General features: G+C 40.0%; 2 protein-coding genes across 4 annotated transcripts; both read left to right on the top strand.

The window, feature by feature from the left end:
• Nucleotides 1–368: 368 nt before the first annotated feature.
• Nucleotides 369–3,129, top strand: zgc:110843 (uncharacterized protein LOC541492 homolog). The gene is made up of 3 exons (XM_056769747.1): nt 369–529; nt 1,798–1,970; nt 2,309–3,129. The coding sequence occupies exons 1-3, from the start codon at nt 457–459 to the stop codon at nt 2,417–2,419; spliced, it is 357 nt and encodes a 118-aa protein (XP_056625725.1). The 5' UTR covers nt 369–456; the 3' UTR covers nt 2,420–3,129.
• A 3,077-nt stretch (nt 3,130–6,206) lies between these two features.
• Nucleotides 6,207–18,620, top strand: cxxc5b (CXXC finger protein 5b). Of its 3 annotated transcripts, none has more exons than XM_056770067.1 (3): nt 6,207–6,486; nt 9,118–10,117; nt 16,845–18,620. In XM_056770067.1, the coding sequence occupies exons 2-3, from the start codon at nt 9,314–9,316 to the stop codon at nt 16,887–16,889; spliced, it is 849 nt and encodes a 282-aa protein (XP_056626045.1). In that variant the 5' UTR covers nt 6,207–6,486; nt 9,118–9,313; the 3' UTR covers nt 16,890–18,620. The 3 variants fall into 3 exon arrangements, with proteins under 3 accessions (XP_056626045.1, XP_056626046.1, XP_056626044.1); XM_056770068.1 differs by having other exon boundaries at nt 9,080–10,117; nt 16,848–18,620; XM_056770066.1 differs by having other exon boundaries at nt 9,080–10,117.
• Nucleotides 18,621–19,029: the final 409 nt, after the last annotated feature.

Raw genomic sequence — 19,029 nt, 5'->3', positions numbered from 1 at the left:
TGCGTATATAACGACTGACGTAATGCACAAAAACAGGACTACATAACCAACTGAACTTGAAAATCCGGATATGGCCCTCACGTGCGAAACATACCATTCCCTTGCATAACATCAGTGCACTATTTAAACGAAAATCCATGTGTAGCGCCGAAATAAAAGTGGATATTATTTAGTGCACTCATTCAATCCCATGATGCACTACCGCAAATGTACAATCCGAAGTACTGACCGATTGTCCACTCGTTTTGTTCGAATTATGTAGGGAATGAGGGCGTAAGAAGCGATTTAACACACGACCTAGCACTACGCTCTCTAGACATTGGTCGGCTCCTCCGTGACGTCACCGCGCACATGAGTTCCGTAGTGTATTGACGACGTGCTCAGCGTCCGTTCAGCGCCACTCAGACCTTGTAGTGTCCTTATTCAAAACACTTGAAGTTCTGCGACTCTGTTATCATGTTATTCCAGGTTCAAGCTCTTTCTACGTTCACTAAACCGGGATTAATACCGGGTTTAAGGGTTTCAAAAGGTAAAGAATATTTTGTATTATTCCGAAGCAGATTTATGGCAACACCATAAATCATCATCAGTACGTATCTGTGCTCGATCCAAGTTAAACACTATATATATTCAAACTATATAAACATATTGTTGCGCAGTGCGTTGTATTCACGTTAAGATGTGTGTGGTTATGGTGTTTTAATAATTCAAAATGTATTTACACGTTGGTTATAAGGTTTCATTTGCCAGTGCTGTTTTATCCTCAGTTAAAACATTATTAAAATCTCTACAGCATGCATTGTGCGTCAAATGATGACGTTGTCGGTACGTGTTTTCATTACTCGGGGAACACGTGGCTGACTGTACACAAAGTTTTAGTCTGGACACATGTAACAATATTTTTAGCCCTGTGTTTCGTCAATCTGTGCTATCTCTCAGGTTGTTGTCTTGGATGATACGTTAAATTTGAGACATAGGAAGACGATGAAGCAGTGGATGTGTATTTGTTTCAAATGAGATACATATCAGTGCATACTGTCAACGATTGCACAGATTTCGGAAATATGATAATTGATCAGACATGCATTAGAAACATGTGTGTTTTTCATTTTCAAAAGATTTGGGTCAGAATAAAAAACCATGTACCTTAAATCTGAGTTAAGGCAATGGCATAGTTTTCAGATTATAAAAATGCACATGCTTTTCTATATATGCTATTTCTTGAATGGTATATGGTGAATGGTTGACAAACGACTAGATGTGGTTGGAAACACCAGACATTTTATACAGATTGAAGTACATTTTAACAGTCTATTTATTAAGGTTGTCATTTCAATAAACAAGGGAGCTAAGTACTCATGTGAATCATTTTGAGGATTAATTGAAATGTCCTGCGAGGTTAGAGAAGGCAGATTATATGCACGATTCCACCAGACCGCCCTACCTACTGGGCATAAAACCATCAGCAAATGAAGATGGCTGGAGTTGTTGAAACAGGATATGAATATTAACGCGTGACTGAATGTATTCATCTGAGTGTACTCGCCTGAGTGGCCTTGTTAACACTCCACTTTCTTGAAAACAGAAATTTGTGTGAAAGAGTGCATTGTTTGTCACACACGGAGTTAAGTTGAAACCTAGAAAATTAATATGTACATAAATGTAGAAAACAAATATTCAAATGCATGTGTTTCCTCTTTTAATCATGAAAGTGATCTCCCTTTTGATTATGAAAGTGACCCGTCCCCTCATTCACAAGCGAGTCCTCATATGTGATCATCATCGTTCCTGTTACAGTGGCTGCGGTTGTGAGTACGTACATGCTGACACGCTACTTTAGCGAGCAGAGTGATCCCAAGAGCAGAATCAACCAGACCATCAACAAAGACAGTCCCAAAGTAGTGCACAGCTTCGACGTCGAAGACATCGGCAACAAAGTCATCTACTGCAGATGCTGGAGGTCCAAGAAGGTGAGTGAAATCATTGCATTGTGGGAATTTGATTGTTGAATATTGATGGGGTGGTCAGTGTACACAGGAGAAAGCGAGATGCCTAAACAGTCTGTCACTAAATCCATCTAACTGTCTTTCTAATATGGAAAACACAGATTTGATTTCTTTTTACATATTAACAAATGATGAAAGTGAGTAAGGATGGACACCGTTGAGTTTCCAATTTCCATTATTAACTTCAAACCAGGTGTTTTTTCTTTAAAGACGAGACGAGTGCAAAGATATTACCAATTCAAATGCTGCCTAATAGATGAATATTAGTCGACTTGTGATTTATATCAACTTATTTTTTACAGTTTCCCTACTGTGACGGCGCACACGACAAACATAATAAGGAAACTGGAGATAATATCGGACCACTGATCATTAAGAAGAGAAATGCAGCAGGCCAAAAAATCCCTGAGTGAGAGAGAGTGTGTGTGTAGTGAATGGAAAACACTGATGCAGGGTTACCCTAAAAATTACTGTTGTTTCCATTGTCATACCACTATACAAATACATGTTAATGCAGCAGGGGCCTGAACAGCATACTGGTAATCCATAGTCATACATTTTCTTATAACTGCACACGCTCAGGTTCTTGACAAAGTTGCTGTAATTCACTTACCTACTTGATATTAATTTTCACAATTCAGGCCGAGGACGTGCATAAACAAACATACTGTATTTCCTGTAACCACGATGAGGTTTTACGCCTTTTTGCCTCTGACGTAACACAGATTACTTGAAATGTGCTTTAAAATGACACTAAAGGAACTTTGGACAGGGTCAGAGCTACAACCCACAATGTTTTATTGAAATTTTCAGTGATTGTAGTCTTAGCTGTCTTCCATTTCAAATATGCCAGAAGAGTTTGGGTCCAAAATGAGATAACTCTGTTTATAAAGTTTTTCAAAAATCATGTTTTTTTAGCGCACTTCAGTTTATATCATTTAAAACACAGTTGATTGGTTTTTTTAAGCCAATAGAATTTAAAAATTACAGCTAACTAACACAATAAAAACAGAGTTATCAAATTTTGGAACAAAACTCTACTTTTATTTTCTATAGTAGTATCTTGGGAGTCACGGTGTAAATTATAAATGTTGCTATTTTTAATAAATGTTATTTGAAAGTGGTCAGCTCCTTTTCTGTTTTGTCAAGTTTGTGTTTTGAGCCTCAGCAGTTAAATGGTTGGATGAGTAAACAGTTTGGATCTCTACCCAGTGTTTTAACACAGGATGTGGGAGATCATGTGCTCTACTTCCTGTAATACCAAAGAGGAAGTCAAGAGATCACCCTACTGCAGTTCCTCCTACAACCACCAGATGGAGCCACTGTACCAGTTCAAGTCTCGGGTACCTTGAATTAAAGACATAGTTCACCAAAACATGAGGATTCTTCCATTGTTTACTCATCCTCATGTCAAACCTGTATGAGTTTCTTCTGAAGATATTTTCAGGCACATTTGTAACCAAACAACTTTGCCCATAATTGACATCCACCATATGGACACAAAACCACCGAGACGTTTCTCAAAATGTATTACTTTTGTGTTTCACAAAATACATGGGTTTGAATGACATAAGGGTGAAATATTTCAAATTGTGAATCTGGTTAAGGACAGATGTGTTTTCAATCAGACATGTGCCCTGTGTCCAAAATCACCTACTTCCATACTACATAGTAGACAAAAATTAGGGATGGCAAGAATATTAAAGACTTGGAGGTGGGGCTTTTTTGGTTTGGACCAGTAAGTACCCACCTAACAAAGCCCTATGAACCAGCTGAAACACCCTAGCAACTGCAGAGCGAGCGATACTAATAAAAGAACGAAGGACCCATAGGTGAGGTAGAAACCTTACTGGCCTTAACAAAACAGTGACAGAATTGACAGTCTTATGATACGTATACTGTCAGTTATGTTGGTGGCATGGATATCTCAGTCACTGAAAAACAGGAGGTTGACAATGCGGAACTCAAAACCTCAGGAACAAGCTTGTGAGGGAGAGATGGAGAGAAGCTGTCCGGGGTACGAGTGGGCTGTATTTCTACATTTGAGAAGCAGGCAGACAGCATTCCTCAGCGTCTAAGAAAACCGGACGTTTCCTCCATCTCTTTCTTTTTTCATCTCAGTCTCTGTGCCGTCGTCTTTCAAGTGGGTTTTATCCTCTCCTGTGGAGCGGGTCATGTGTCTGGCTGCCAGAGAGAGCCATGTGACGTTAATCCAGCGTCCGTTCCCCACCCCCTTCCCACTCAATCCCCCCAACCGACAGACAGACACACACACACACACACAGACCCTCAGATAGGAAAGTGGGAGGGCAGCTGAGGTATTAAAGTTATCTGAGAATTATGCGGCCGTCAGGAAAGGCGAACATTTCATTGAGATTGTTTCTCTTTATTTAACATTGGCTGTTTAATTAGTTTTGGAGTCAGAAAGGTAAAGCTTTGTCATGTGGCCTATTTGGAGATGAGACGTGTTTCCCCACATGTTCTAACACTGCTGCGCTGGGGCCAGATACTACAGGAATGTCCTCCAGGGTATGAGGCAAGATCCAAAGTCTGATCAATGGGCCTGCAAACAAAACTGGCTCAAGTCAGGACCTGCACCCCCTCCCCCTATATAAAGATTATTGGTTTGTCAATATGGGTTTCAGATCTTTAGATCTACATGTTTGGCTGCCTTAAATCGTTCAAACTGCATCCTTGATTCTATAATATGTTTTTGCATGGACGATCTGGATGGTGATAATAACAATATCCTGACAACATAAATACACAAGTTTCATAGAGTTTTCAGGATGACACCATCTGTAATACCATCTGGTACAATCACTGTATCAAGAAATATTTAGCTTAACAATGCAAAGGTTGTTGTGGGTTTGAACCCCAGGGAACATGCATACTGATAAAAAAAGTATACCTTAAATGCACTTAAAGTGGCTTGAGATAATATCTAAATGCATTAAAGTAGGCTAATGTACATAGGCCCGAAAATAGAGTTGTCAATTCTGTGCATATGGATAAATGGAGACATGTGAACGAAATGACAAGCTTTGGAAGTATGTGCCACTTTACTCCTGTCTAAACTTTCCAGCTAATGCAATTGTGTAGGACTATAACGCGCACCTCCGCGTCAAATCCGCAGCCGGCAGCGGCGCACTGATCGATCCGCATTGATCGTCCCTGACGAGCTGTTCCACTTTCCAGCCAATGCACGAGCGCCCGTCTGCGATTGGGAAGGAGCCCGAAACGGAGGAAAATTTCTGCCGCCCTGGCGGTGTCACTTCCCCACACTTCAGCTGGCCGCCTGCCAAGCGCGCAGGACGCTCGCAAGAGGTGGACTGGACTCACGAAGCGACGAGGAAGAGCGTCCACGAGCGAGCGGATGGACAAATGGACACGCGCGCAGAAATTGCTCTTCTTTGACAGTGATGCACCAAAGCACTGAAAAACCCAATTATTATGGTGAAGACCAGTTCAGTTCATTTTTTTGGTTAAGATTAATAACATTATTATTCATTTTGGTGACGTACAGCAAAATTTAAATGATGATGAATATCAACTGTTTGACGCGTACTGCTAGTAAATTAACCTGAATATCATTTTATCAACGTGCCTGATTACTTCAATTACAAAAATCAAACAAGAACGTTTTAATAGCCCAATATTTTTTTAATTAATAATTAAATAATTGTAATTATTAAATAATAAATACAACATATGCTAATAATATATATTATATATGTGTAATATAATTTCGTTTATAGTTTTATTGTTGTTTGTGTATTATGTATTTTTGGTAATTAAGTATTACGTAAACATGCATAATGGTTATTATATTTTACGAAGATTAATATCTAACTCGATTTAGTTCTCAAAAAACGTCATCATGCAATAAATTCTGTATTTTATCCTTGTCAATGGAACATTACGTGACATTATACTATTTCAAATAATAATGAAATAACCAGTCAACATCAATTTCCTAAAAAGCATGAATCTGCAGAAGTTTTGGAATTACAAATCAATCGTGCGCTCGAAGAAAAAAAATTGTAAGAGCAGCCAACAGCCATTAAGAACAATGTCAACAATGGGCTGAGACTCCAGCCCTCTCCATAAGAAGTGCTCTCAAAACTATACTTCATTCATTATTCCATTCTCATATGCACACACAGAAAGAGAGAGAGAGAGACATAGACATCCACAGGACTATTATATCATCTCCCATTCATGCGCACCTCTTTAACCACTTAGAGGTTTATTTATTTTTTCCGCGACGGAAAGTCCACTTCGGTTTTTGTGTGAAGCTCCAAAAATCTATGAAATGTGTTTGCATGCTCTTCTCCGGGAGCGAGGATGTGGAGGTGGGATAGAGAGACGCGAGAGGTTGGAGGAGCCCACGCGCTCGCTTTCGGACAAAGTGCGTTCCGCCCGTATCAGCCGGTGTTTGGTGTTTATTGAAGGAAACAGCGAGGATCAGTCTATTTGGGTGAGCATGGTCTTTAATTCGTGATCTTTGTCTTTTCTATCTCTTTATTTAAATATAAATCAGCGCCGAGCGTGAGAGCGCCGGACCGCTCGGACAGTCGTAACGCGCCCCTCGGCTCGCCAGCGCGTCGGTCGGTCGGTCGGTATGGTGCGAATAAAAAGCAGCCTGTGTTTTCATGCATGCATTCTGCTTATATGCAAGTGAGGGCAATGTTTGGACTTGTTTTACGATGTTCGAAGTTACAATGACATTCACCCGACACGAATAAGTTGGCACGAAAATAACAAGGGAATGTCCGTTAATTTTACAATCGCGACGTGTTGGCGCATACCGAGTGTTGTCACCATAGACACCTCGGTTGAGATCAGACAAAAGGGGGTCTGTTTTACTGTCAAATGATCGGAACTGCTTGACATTTTGCCTATAGTCGGATATGCATTAGATGTATTGATGTAACTTTGGCACGGGTAACCAAATAGGCGCACGGAATAGTTTACGCATTTACGCGTGTTTGTTTCTGCCCGTTGTTTGCCTGTTTGGCTGTATCGTTGACACTGTAAAGATACAATTATGACATTTTATGGTTTAATTGATTGTCCGCATGCTATTGTGAGAGAATCCGAGAGGGAATATTTCTGTTATTTTTGAATTACTCGCGGAGAACCTTTAGCATGCATGCGCATTATATATTCCCTGGATTATTAATCCATTATGAGTTGCATGGAAACTTTTTGTGCGTGGTGCGTATTTGCATCTAAATGCTTTAAATCGTTTGAACGTGAATGATTGAATTCAACCCGGGTCTGTAACAGGGGTTGATGAGAGGGTGAGATGAATGGGTTTAATTGACGTGATTGTTTGACTAAAATGAGCTGACACGTAGCTCTTGATAAGCAGGTCATCTCGTTCAGGTCGAGTTGGGCTATTTGTGCAGGTTCGGCTATTGTTCCCTGGTGATGTCCAGAGCTCTGTATGCTACGTCGCGCTATTGTCCCTCTGGCTCGCCGCAATACCGGACACAGCAATTTCCAAACGCGTTTGAGCCTCATTTATGTTTAATCTGCCCATGGCGCATTGGACACGCGGCAATTCAGAATTACGATCTACATAAGCGTTCAAACTGTTGCTAGGAAGTTATTTATCTGTAAATCCGGTCAATCATTTACCGAACTCGTCATTTACTAGATTCGGATAGTTTTTCTCCTGGTTTTACCTGCATATGGGGGCTACTTGTCAGTAAGTTTGTACTCATGACTGTTTTATGTGGATGTGATTATAATATGAGCTTGTTTTAGATCAAATCTATATTATGTAACCTAAATTAAACTCATTTCAAGGTAAATAAACAGGTGTTTATGACTCATTAAACTCTAAATGCATAGTTCACCCAAAAATGTACTCCTGTCATTCCAAACCCGTGTGACCCCTTATTCTTCTCCAGAACACAAAATAAGATATTTTAAAGAACGTTAGGTAAACAATATTGTCCCCCATTGACCTCCATAGTATGGACACAAACCCATCAAAAATTTCTCAAAATATATTATTTTCTGTTCCGCAGTAAAAAGAGTCACATACAGGTTTTAAATGATATTAGAACACATCATTGATGACAGAAATTGTATTTTTGTGTGAACTGTCTCTTTTGATACATGAGGTCACACCAATGATGTCAGATCAGTTAGAATAAGGGGACCAACCTGTATTCTTTAGTATGCACAATCATTTCAAAATAAATAAATGAAATTTACATAATTAATAAAAAATGTTCAATGTCCATTTCATCCAAACTCTCCCCCAAGTTTTTTCTTTCTTTCTTATTACAGACAGCAGTACCGTGGCTTTGCACTTAATTGAAATATAAAGCGCATGACGTGCATGCGTGCCGGCGTGCTTACGACTGACTTTGCACCTTGACATCCTGATTTCACTGTCGGCTCACCCCAGGAGCTTTGCGCCTGAGCTCACGACACGGCTTCGTGATAGAACAGACCGCCTGTGGACCCTGATAGACGTTCCTCACTGCAAAGCAATTGCTGTCACGAGAAACAGGTTTCGGAACGTTATAGTTATGAAATAAAACAATTTAACCGACTCAAACCGTCCAATTGGATATCTAAACAGAATCTTTTTTTAACCTTCTCAGTCGTTTGTAACTATTTCGGTTGTGTGGGAGGACATAGTAGTCACTAAAGCAGTTACCTAGAAGAGATAATGTTGGCCAAGACATCAAGATGGGTCAAATGAGGCCACTGTGAGCAGCAGATTATTTGCCACTTGTGATCTCGCGCTCGTATCAGCTGAGCCAAACAAAACAACATGGGTTATGTTGATTCGTGTTATCATTGTCAAAGAATTAGTTTGGCTATAAACAATTTTTAGCAGGAAGGGAAGTAGTGTGATGCTTTGCCGCTGCAGCGTGACGCTAATTTATTTTGCGCTTGACAGGGTTGGAAAGCTTTGAGGTGAGACCGACGTGTTTCTCCACGCTTTTTATGTCTGGAAGACGCTACTAAATGAATCATGCATCTAATCAAACCACTCTTGCTCTCTTTTCCCTTCCTTTTTGACTTTCTTCACCTTTCTTTCCAAGATTTCTTTCTATCCTTCTTGTGTCTCTTGGATTCTCAGGCCTTTGCGGCGAACGGATCAGTGAGATGTTCCTGAGGCAAGCATAGTGAGGACTGCAGCTCCAGCGGCTTTTTCTCCAGCTGTGCATGCGTCAGTCTTGTCTTGGCATCAGTCGGAGGAGCACTGCAATTTTATCCCCTGTTCATCCACACCTTCGTCATCTCCCTCCCCCTCACGTCTGCCTAGCGGAGGGTCCATGGAGGGAAACCGAGCTATTGAGGATGAGGAGGCGCAGGACAGCTGCTGTGGCGATGAAGAGTCGTCCCCTGTGGTCGAGCGGAGAAACCGCAGCGGTATCATCAGCGCGCCGCTCAGCAAGAGTCTGAAACGCTCACGGGCTCTCTCACAGTACATCGCAACTTGCTCGGCCGCCGCCGTCGCCAGCGTTGCGAACGCTAACAGACTCGCCCAGAGCTCTATGACGGCAGCGGGTGTCAAAGCCCACGCCACGAGTGGGCAGCACAGAGCACAGGTTGGGTACGCCAAAGTGGACCGCAGCGCTCTCATGTCTGGTCTTCTGGACTCTCCCAGTGGCCTTCATCTCGCCCAGGCCGCCGAGCTCTTGAGGCGGGCCGGCATGCTACTTCCCGTCAACGACCCCTCTAACGTCAACGTGGGAGGGGATATGGAAACGGTCTCGGCCTCTGATTCGCTTGCCAGCGTGATGGACTTCCCGTTGCTTGGCAACGGCGGAGTGGGCGGCAGCTTTCCGTATCACCCGGGGCTTTTCATCATGACACCGGCGGGTGTGTTTCTGGCGGACGGAGCACTTTCTCACGTGACGGGGGCGTCGGAACACCAGCAGACGCAGAGCGAGATCTCATCGGCCATTGGGGCCAATGGGAAGAAAAAGCGGAAGCGCTGCGGCCTGTGTCCGCCCTGCCGGCGCAGGATAAACTGCGAACAGTGCAGCAGTTGCCGCAACCGGAAAACCGGCCATCAGATCTGCAAGTTCCGCAAGTGCGAAGAGCTTAAAAAGAAACCTTCTGGTGGGCTGGAGGTAAGATGGGATGCATTAAATTCGTAAATAACAACACTAAATATCCAGTTTACAAAAATGATGTGAGACTTAACCCCGAGTCACTAGCATGAGCACCACAGCTCAATGTGTCAAAGCATGTGGGCATATAAACAAGACACACATGGAACACATTGAGTTTTGGTGCTTAAGCGTAATTTCCTTACACCCCCAACATCTCCACAGTGTTTCCTGTCCCATTAAAGCTGTCCTTAAAGGGATAGTTCACCAAAAAAAAAACTTTCTTCATTTATTTACATTCATGTCATTCCAAACCTGTGTGACATTTTTTCCCCTGTGTAACACAATGAAAGGTATATTGAGAAATGTCTGGTTTTGTGTCAATACAATGGAAGTCAATGGGGGGGTCAATGTTGTTTGGTTGCCAACAATCTTCAGAAGGGTGAACTGCCATTCATTCATAAAACCATTCTTATAAAATTATTATTAAAATGAGTTTTTGTGACTGTTAAGTGTTAATTAATGGTACTCTTGGCATACTATCAAAATTAATGTTGTTTTTTGTTAATCAAAATTAATAACTGTTTCTCAGACTACACTTAAAAAAATCATAGGTTGGATTTACATAAAAAAGTTGTGTCAAATAGTTCCACGCAAATATGTTGAGTAGTTTTTTTAGTTGTTTGAATAAAATTAATTTAAGCAAAGTTGACAAAACCTTCAGATTGTCCCAGAAAGTTTAAGCTAATGGAACTCAATATTTATCCTTCTCAGTGAAGGTTTTGGCATTAGCACAGTTTATGCTCATTGAATGATGCAATAGACATCATGGGTGCTTTAACCTCTCACAGCATAAACACATGTACCACTCTTCTAAACAATTTTAACCCTAAAATACAACAAACTCTTCCAAACCTCAAAAATAAATGAACATTAAGCACAAACAATTCTTTATCTTTACTGACAAACACTTAAAATAACACTAAATTTAGAAATTGACTGCCTAAATGCATTCTAATGCAAATCATACTGGGAACTGAAAATCTCCCTCAACCAGTCGTGTTGAATTAACTTGTTTATATTAAGTAAACGTAACAATAGGACCAATATTACAGGGATTTGTGTTTTACTCAACCATGTTAAGTTGACCAGTCAAATACTTGTTAAGAAAAGCCAACACCACATTTTTTTTGTATAAATAACATTTAAACCTACGTTAATGTAGTAACTTGCATTCCTTATGTACTGTGAACAAGGATGGGTTTAGTAAAACTAACAACAGCGAAGTTCGTTTTTTTGAGTCGATGTAACTTGAGATGTTTCTGTATTGTGTTCAGGTGTGGGAAAATAAGTTGTGAGCCTTTGCTGGTGTAAGCTTGTTAGGGTCTGTCAGCAGTGTCACGATAAGATAAGATCTTACTTCATTGCTTATTTTTTCAAGGAAAGTGTTGATGCGTTATGAATGCTCTACAGGTAAGACTTCCCCTCACTGGCGTCTGTTAGGTGCTGTAATCATCTGATGATTAGATGATTAAAGTGTCAGTAACGCATTTACTCAGTCTGGATGAATGCAATGAATATAAAATGTTTAACTAATACTGACTCCCAACCAGGCGCGGGGTGACAAATTCTTGACAAGCGTCAAGTAATTTATTTGGATATTGGACTCTGTGTATAACAGTGGGCAGGGTTTCACAAAACAACAAGAATACTAGCTTGTGTACTGTCTGCTTTATTTTCAATAGTCACATGACCTCATCGTGTTGCATGTGGTTACCATATTGACTTAGAAATAAAAATCAACCTTTTTTCCATTTGCGTAAAAATGTGTTACCTTATTCAACCGAGTAATGAGTAACTAAGACAATTTTCATAAATTGTATTACATTTTTAGAAATAAAATTGTACTTTGCTATCTTCGTTTGTGTTATGTAGAAGAAAGAAAGTCAAGGTTTTAAAAAACACGAGGGTAAACTATAAAATAATTTTCATTTTAGGTTGAACTATCCCTTCCACATACAGTAAATCGTGTACAGTTACTTACATTCTTAGTATCTCCATCAACAGTGAAATCTTAGTGCAAAAAATCCACATGCTTTGTATTAAACGTAAAACGTTTTGTCACTCGGCACAGCACAACGTGATGCTAAAATGTGCCATGTTGTGTCTGGTTAGGACACAGTGTAAGATGTGTAGCTCAGGGACGGGGTAATAACCTTCATCTGTAAGTGTACATGTGGGGCCTGAGTAAAGCAGTTTCTGTGTGGTAATACGAATACGTTTGTTTTCATGCATGTTTGCGTGCGTGAATGTGAATGCTTGCGTGCGGCAGCCCTGTGAGGTCCATCTGGCCTTTGCGCCTGTCATCTGGAGCGCCAGGTGTCAGTACGTCCCAGAACCCCTCGCTGTCTTATCCTCCGGAGAGCCCTGACCGCATGTGCGTGTCTGTTTGTGTGCGACAGCTCTGGTGTAAATCATTATAGACCGTGCGTGTGTATATTCTTGTGTATTGAATGCTGACCAGCCATCTTCCTCCGATAAGACGTTCTGCAGTGAACGGTTGGAGGTAGTTATGGAGGTGTTGCTGTGTGCTGGAGCTCCCAGCGTTTGTGTTGATCTGTCTTTGTGAAAGCCTCAGTCAAACTAAATGCGGATATGTGAATAGTTTCTAGCTGCTCAAACTTAATATCACACTTTGTCACATATCTGAATGTCTACATCTACTTTGTAGCGTGTCGCAAATGCGCGCGGCATTCTTAGCATTGCTACGAGGGGCGTTACAGCGGCCTGTTTTCTACGGTCAGTTCTTTTTTCGATCAAGATAGAATCACAGTGAAGCTAAACTGTTGATGTGCTTTGCTACCCTTAAGACCAATAACGCATCGGGTTTAATGGCACACATATTTGAAGGAAACACCATTGCCCCCTTGAGTACTCAGGATTGTTATGGCCCCGGTAATGCTAGAATGCATGTTAAGCAAGTACAATGAGATCACACACTTGCAATGCCAATCATCTGTATTTGCACACATACCTTACAAAACAAACATTTATTAAGGGGATAACATTCATATGGGAATATATGGGAAAATACAATGCAATTCGGTTTACATATCACTTCTGTCCTTCTGAAACCTCGTATATCCTTATTTCATTTTATAACCAGCCCCATTTATGTTTGTCAATGGGTTTTGTAAATATCTAACCAATAAAAAGTATTGCAATACGGACAGCGACGATATTGCACTTTTTGTTTAATTTTCTATATATCAAATTTATTTTCTATATCTATATTTTATTTATTAAATTGATTAGAACACCACCCAGTGTAAGGTTTGTGCCACAGCTGCCCTAAACAAACAGTATTGGTGTTGAACAAAATCATTTTTATGGTTCTGTAATGGTTAAAGGAGTAGTTCGCCTTCAAAATGAAATAATGTCCTTATTTACACCTCTCGTCATTTCAAACCTGTCTGACTTTCTTCCTTCCTTAGTACACAAAAGAAGATATTTTGAAGAATGTTGTTTACCGCCCCTATTTACTTGCATTGGTTACAATAGAAGCTGTGCTGTTCTGTTACCAACATCTTTCAAAATATCTTCTTTGTGTTCTAAAGAAGAAGGAAAGTCATACAGGTTTGAAATGACAAGAGGTGTAAATGATGACAGAATTTTCATTTTGAAAGTGAACTACTCCTTTTAATATACACCAATTTGTGTTAGCTCTCTAAAATATAATTCTTGTCATCCCTGAATATTCAAATTTTCAAGAAAGGCAGAAAAAAACGTAGAGCACTTTATTGTGTAATATAAAGCATGTTATTATTTATTTTTTATTCTGATGCCCAATCACAATTATGTACTTTCTGTAACAGTAATTTCTAAATTCTGAGAGAAGTTTAATGTGCCGGGTATAAAGACAGGAATAAAGAGATAGTTGTTTCAGTTTGTTATTTGCCGAATGAATAAAAATAGAAAAAATAGTTTTCGTCTAGTTGTTGACAGATTCTTAAAATATTTGTGTTTTCTCTTTATTATGACAGGTGGTAATAAATTGGTTAAGTAAATTTTAAAATATTGAATATTGTGGCATGATTGTGTAATTGTATGATGATTGCATACTGCGTTGTCAAAGTTGACAAGCACTTTTTAATACTTTTTATTGGTTAGACATTTGCAAAACCCAGTGACAAACATAAAGGCTGACTAATAATATTGATTTAGTGCCAAAAAAAATTAAATCACGCAATATGGAGATAAGAGGTTTCAGAAGGACAGAAGCGAGAAATTGACAGTAAATAAATAGGAAAACTTTCTTTTTGATATTTTGTATGTTTAGTTTAATATGAATTTGTGTTTTTGAATCAGAGTATATGTTCGTATGTGTGAACTGTTTTAAGTTGACAATGATTTTGTGTTAAGGTGTTTGTGTATACACTACTGTGTTGTGTGTGTGCATGTTTTTTATTGACAGCGGGGTTGGTCTAGTTGAATGAGGCGTAGAGGACTTATAGAGTTTAAAGAGGCTTTATTGACAGGTCACAGTCAGTGGTGTTGGGGTATATTGACTTTTGATGCATAAGTGTGTGCGTTCTGGATGGCTAAATGCGTTCTCGTATGTAACGCCTTTCATGTGTTTCGAATCAGGGTTAGGTGTGTGTTTTCTGTAAATCTCGTTTGATTTTTGGACGGATTTATCGACGCTGCCTTGCATGTCAGTGCATGCAAGTTTTGTTTATGTGCGTGTGCTGTGTGCTGTGTGATCACAGGACATCTGTGTGGTGGTGGTCAGTATTTCGGAAAGTCCCTGATAGCTGAAGGGGTGTCATGGGCGTGGTCTCAAACAGTGCCTGTCAGGCCCCACCCTTTCATCCTGTAGCGGAATCTCAGACTCCCAGCCAGACGGTCAAAGTATTTTAGGAACATGTGTATCAGTGTCTGTGTATGTGTAAGAGCCAAAGAAAGAATCAAGCAGTCTATCAGACAGACTCGCTGTGATGTCTAGACTTAAATAGACGGAACAGTTTATAGCAAACATGACTACTTAAAGGGATTTAAACTATTTAGACGCCCTAGCAACACCCTAGCAACCACCTGGGACTCTTTAGCAATGGCCAAGCAAACACCACTCGGAAATAGTTAAAGATGTCTGTGTGACTGCTGTGTACTGTATGTTATGTCATATTTGTGTTTATGTGTAAGGTAGTGACACAGAAGAGAGGATGATGGGTTAAAAAATAACCTCCAAAATTAATCTGGTGAGTGTTCATGTGTGAGAGAGAGAGAGAGCGTGTGTGTCCGTCCGTGCATTGGCGGTCTGTGTGATTGGCCATGTGTATGGGCCCAGAGCCCATCTGTGTTGGCTTGTCTGAGGGGTAGATGAGGGAAAAGGGGGTCTGTGTGTGTGTGTGTGTGTGTACAAACGCCAAAGCCCTGTCAGAGAGTAATGAGAGAGTGGGAGAGAGTGTTTGGGAATTAGAGAGAGGGGTAGGTCACATAAGGTGAAGTCAATGCCTGTGCACGTTACCTCATGACGAACATAACGCTCCCCTCCCTTTTCTGCCTCGGTCCCTCGCTCTTTCGTTATGAGGCCTGGAAGCCTTCCCAGGAAATGTTGCCGTTGTCTCCAATCTCCCAAAGTCCCACAGCCATAGACTCCCCCTACCCAGTCCCAAAGCAGGCTGGGAAAAAATCTGCCATTTGTACCACTGCGGTATAACAGCCCTTTACGGACTTAGTATTTCTGGCTCTGCAGAGAGAGAGAGAGAGAGAGAGAGAGAGAGAGAGGAATGATAAAGATCTAGAGATGTGGACAGAAAGAGAATCTTGTTTAATGTTTCCATTTTTTAAACCTAAAGGATGCTGGTGCCCAATTTGGATTTGTTCTGCTCATTCACACTAGGTGTGGTTGAAAATCTTTATGAAAGTATTGCAATGTTTCGCTTTTCAAACCTGATATTCTTAAAACAAGAACGAACAATTATAGTTGTTTTTTCACATAAATATCTTTGGTCAATTCAGATAAAAATGTTAATATAATGTGCTGATGTTTGTCAAAACAAAAACTAGATATGAAAAATTATGAAAATAAACAAACCATGCAGAAAAATGCATTTATTAATTACTTTATTTTATTTCATTTGAATTTATATACTTAGATAACATCCCACCTCTGCAACAAATGTAGTGCATGATGACATTAACACATTGATTAAAGGGACAGTTCACCCCATAATTCTGTCATGATTGACCTTCGTGTCATTCAAAACCTGTGTATGTCATCTTTGGAACACCAAAGAAGATATTTAGAAAAATGTCTCAATTGTTTATAACTTCATACAGTGAAATTCAGGGGGTCTTATGTTGTTTGGTTTCCCACGAAAGAAAGTCATTCATGTTTTGAATGACTTGAGGTTGAGTAAATAATGAACGAAATTTCATTTTATGCTGATCTTTCCCTTTAAATTACTTGGCATGTTAAAATATTTCCGTCCTCTTGACTGTGATGCATTAAGTTTGTTAGTCAGCACATTTATGTAGCAGCATAGAAGACCAATTGATCTTAAGTCAGTGTAACGCAGGCCGTTTCCTAGGTTCACAGTTCTCGAACACCATGAGCACAGCATCATTTCGTTGCAAAAGTTGTTTTAGTCTGATGTGCTTATGTTTTATCTCAAATAATCAATGACTCATGCTATTTTCTTTTCTTGTTTCCTTTCCCTTTCCATGTCCTTCCTGTCTTTCCAAGAAGGTCATGTTGCCAACTGGTGCTCCATTCCGGTGGTTTCCGTAGGGCAACTGGACCCTGCCCCCCGACGTCCATCCCATAATGAAGGACCACCAATGGACAGCGATGCCACACCAACTCGGACCGCGTGGACTTGTAACGCTGGGTACAAACAAACAAAACAAATGAAGAGCAGAACGATAGCACTATTCGAGAACGAACATGTCGCGAACCAAAAATAAACAGTGAATGGACGAACGTCATTCCGGTTTTTTCTCGGCTCCATTTCGGAACCGCCTTGAGTTCTTCTTCGGAATCTTGCCCTTTATTGGATGCTCTGGAACTATTTACCGCCAAATGGAAAATGGACAATCATTTTTATTTGTGTGTTTAGTGGTTTTGTTTGTCCATGTGTGGAGAAATGCCGTAATTTCGTTTAGAGAATGTATTCCCAAGGGTCTGTTTTAAAGCTTGTGATAATTAAGGAGCACTATTGTAATATAGCACAGTGGTTCTTACTGACTGCCTCAATGTTACGATTGCCTTTTTATGTTAAGGGTTTCTTTTTTTTGATTCGTCATACAGTTTTCAAGTCGCTCGATATTTGATACGAAAAGAAACGCAAACACAACTCTTTAATGTAGCATCCCTTACCTAAAACCGCTTGGAAGGTCCTTCGGGATTCGTCGTCTCGGTTGTTTGTTTTTAAAAGCTGTACAACAAGCAGAATATTTTTTTCATTCTGCACTGAGGCCTGCTGGGATTGGAGGGTGGGTGAAACAGACGGAACTACAATATTTACACCAGCTATTGGTGTAGTTGTGTGCCAGCTATTTCTTGTACCTGCCTCATTTTTGTGTAGCCTTACAAGATAGATCAAATGAAAACTAGTGGGAATCACACAATGAGTAGCACACCAGAACCTAAAACGTTCAGGATCGATGTATTTCTGATTAGGATGTGATTTTTCTTAATTAATCTGATAAAGATGTCCTGAAGAGTTCTCCTTTACCTTTAAAAACACAATTTAAGACCCTTTCACATGATTCGTGTCAACGTTGCTTAATGTCCTGAACTATTTGGAACCAATAGTTTGCCGGAAAAAAATTAACTTTGACCTTCAACGTTTACCCTGAACTTGCGTAGCATAGCTGATATCAGCCGACAATTTACATTATGTATCATTACACAATAAAAGAAAGACTTCTGCGATAATCTTGATACATCGAGATACATTATGCGCACCTGTTTTCTGTTTCATGAAAGCAATCGACTGGACATTTTTCTGTTCTAAGCTAAACGTTATCTCTATCATGCGCTTTCAATGTTTACCACGCACGCTTACCTCCTTTCTGCTACCTGGCAACCTCGTAAAATCTCCCTTCCGTAACACGATCTGCAAAGGTTCGGAGCTCCAAGATACTTGTGTTGGGAGGAACGTTGAAGGCGCGAGTCATATGAAAGGGACTTTCGGTCATCCATATAACATGGAGACCGTGTTGGATAATGAGGTTTCTGTTGGCTGTGATTGTCATTTGTTGTTCTTTTTTATTCTGAAATTCTGGTCGGCCCCATTTTACGTACTAATCTTCATTGATTCCAAGACCTTTAGGATTGAAATGCACAGAACCAAAACTCTTCATATCGTTCAAGAAAGAATACAACAGCAGGCCGTTCCTATGTTCTATGGGGGCCAAATTTATTGGTCTGCATAAACGAATGCATGTATTTGTGTCCAAAGCCAAGCGTTCAGAGGTCTTGGCATCCTCAATTTAATAAACCGAGGTGCAAACCAAACCCAACATTTCTTTATGTGTGTCATATTAACATTTGCATTTTACAATTCATGCTGCTTCATTGTTCATTATTGAGTGATTTTTTATTTTGTCTTACTAATAGTAGTATACCTTTAATCACAGTTGGGAATCTTGTGGAATTTTTCATGATGATGGGTAAGTTCAAATTTATCTCTATTATTGCACACTTTAAAGACCATGACCAAGAACTATTATTAGACAACCATAATGATAAGTGTACACACCATCTGACAATAACTTTGTGTATTTTGCTGCAGTTTCACATTTTACATGCGAACCCTTTATATCTGGATGGATTGTGACTGGGTGTTAATATTTTAATATTTAACATCTGGAGATAAATCAATCTCAAAGTAATCCCAACAATATTGTTCTTCTGTATTGTTATA

The sequence above is a fragment of the Triplophysa dalaica genome, chromosome 16 (assembly GCF_015846415.1).
Source record: "Triplophysa dalaica isolate WHDGS20190420 chromosome 16, ASM1584641v1, whole genome shotgun sequence".
Classification (NCBI taxonomy): domain Eukaryota; kingdom Metazoa; phylum Chordata; class Actinopteri; order Cypriniformes; family Nemacheilidae; genus Triplophysa; species Triplophysa dalaica.
This window is presented reverse-complemented; position numbering and strand designations above follow the sequence as displayed.

Excerpts from the sequence above, each read along its gene's own strand:
- zgc:110843 (XM_056769747.1), top strand. The coding sequence starts at position 457 with ATGTTATTCCAGGTTCAAGCTCTTTCTACGTTCACTAAACCGGGATTA. Across the intron at positions 530-1,797 it reads GGGTTTAAGGGTTTCAAAAG|TGGCTGCGGTTGTGAGTACG; the intron begins GTAAAGAATATT and ends TTCCTGTTACAG. Across the intron at positions 1,971-2,308 it reads GATGCTGGAGGTCCAAGAAG|TTTCCCTACTGTGACGGCGC; the intron begins GTGAGTGAAATC and ends TATTTTTTACAG.
- cxxc5b (XM_056770067.1), top strand. The coding sequence starts at position 9,314 with ATGGAGGGAAACCGAGCTATTGAGGATGAGGAGGCGCAGGACAGCTGC. Across the intron at positions 10,118-16,844 it reads AACCTTCTGGTGGGCTGGAG|AAGGTCATGTTGCCAACTGG; the intron begins GTAAGATGGGAT and ends TGTCTTTCCAAG.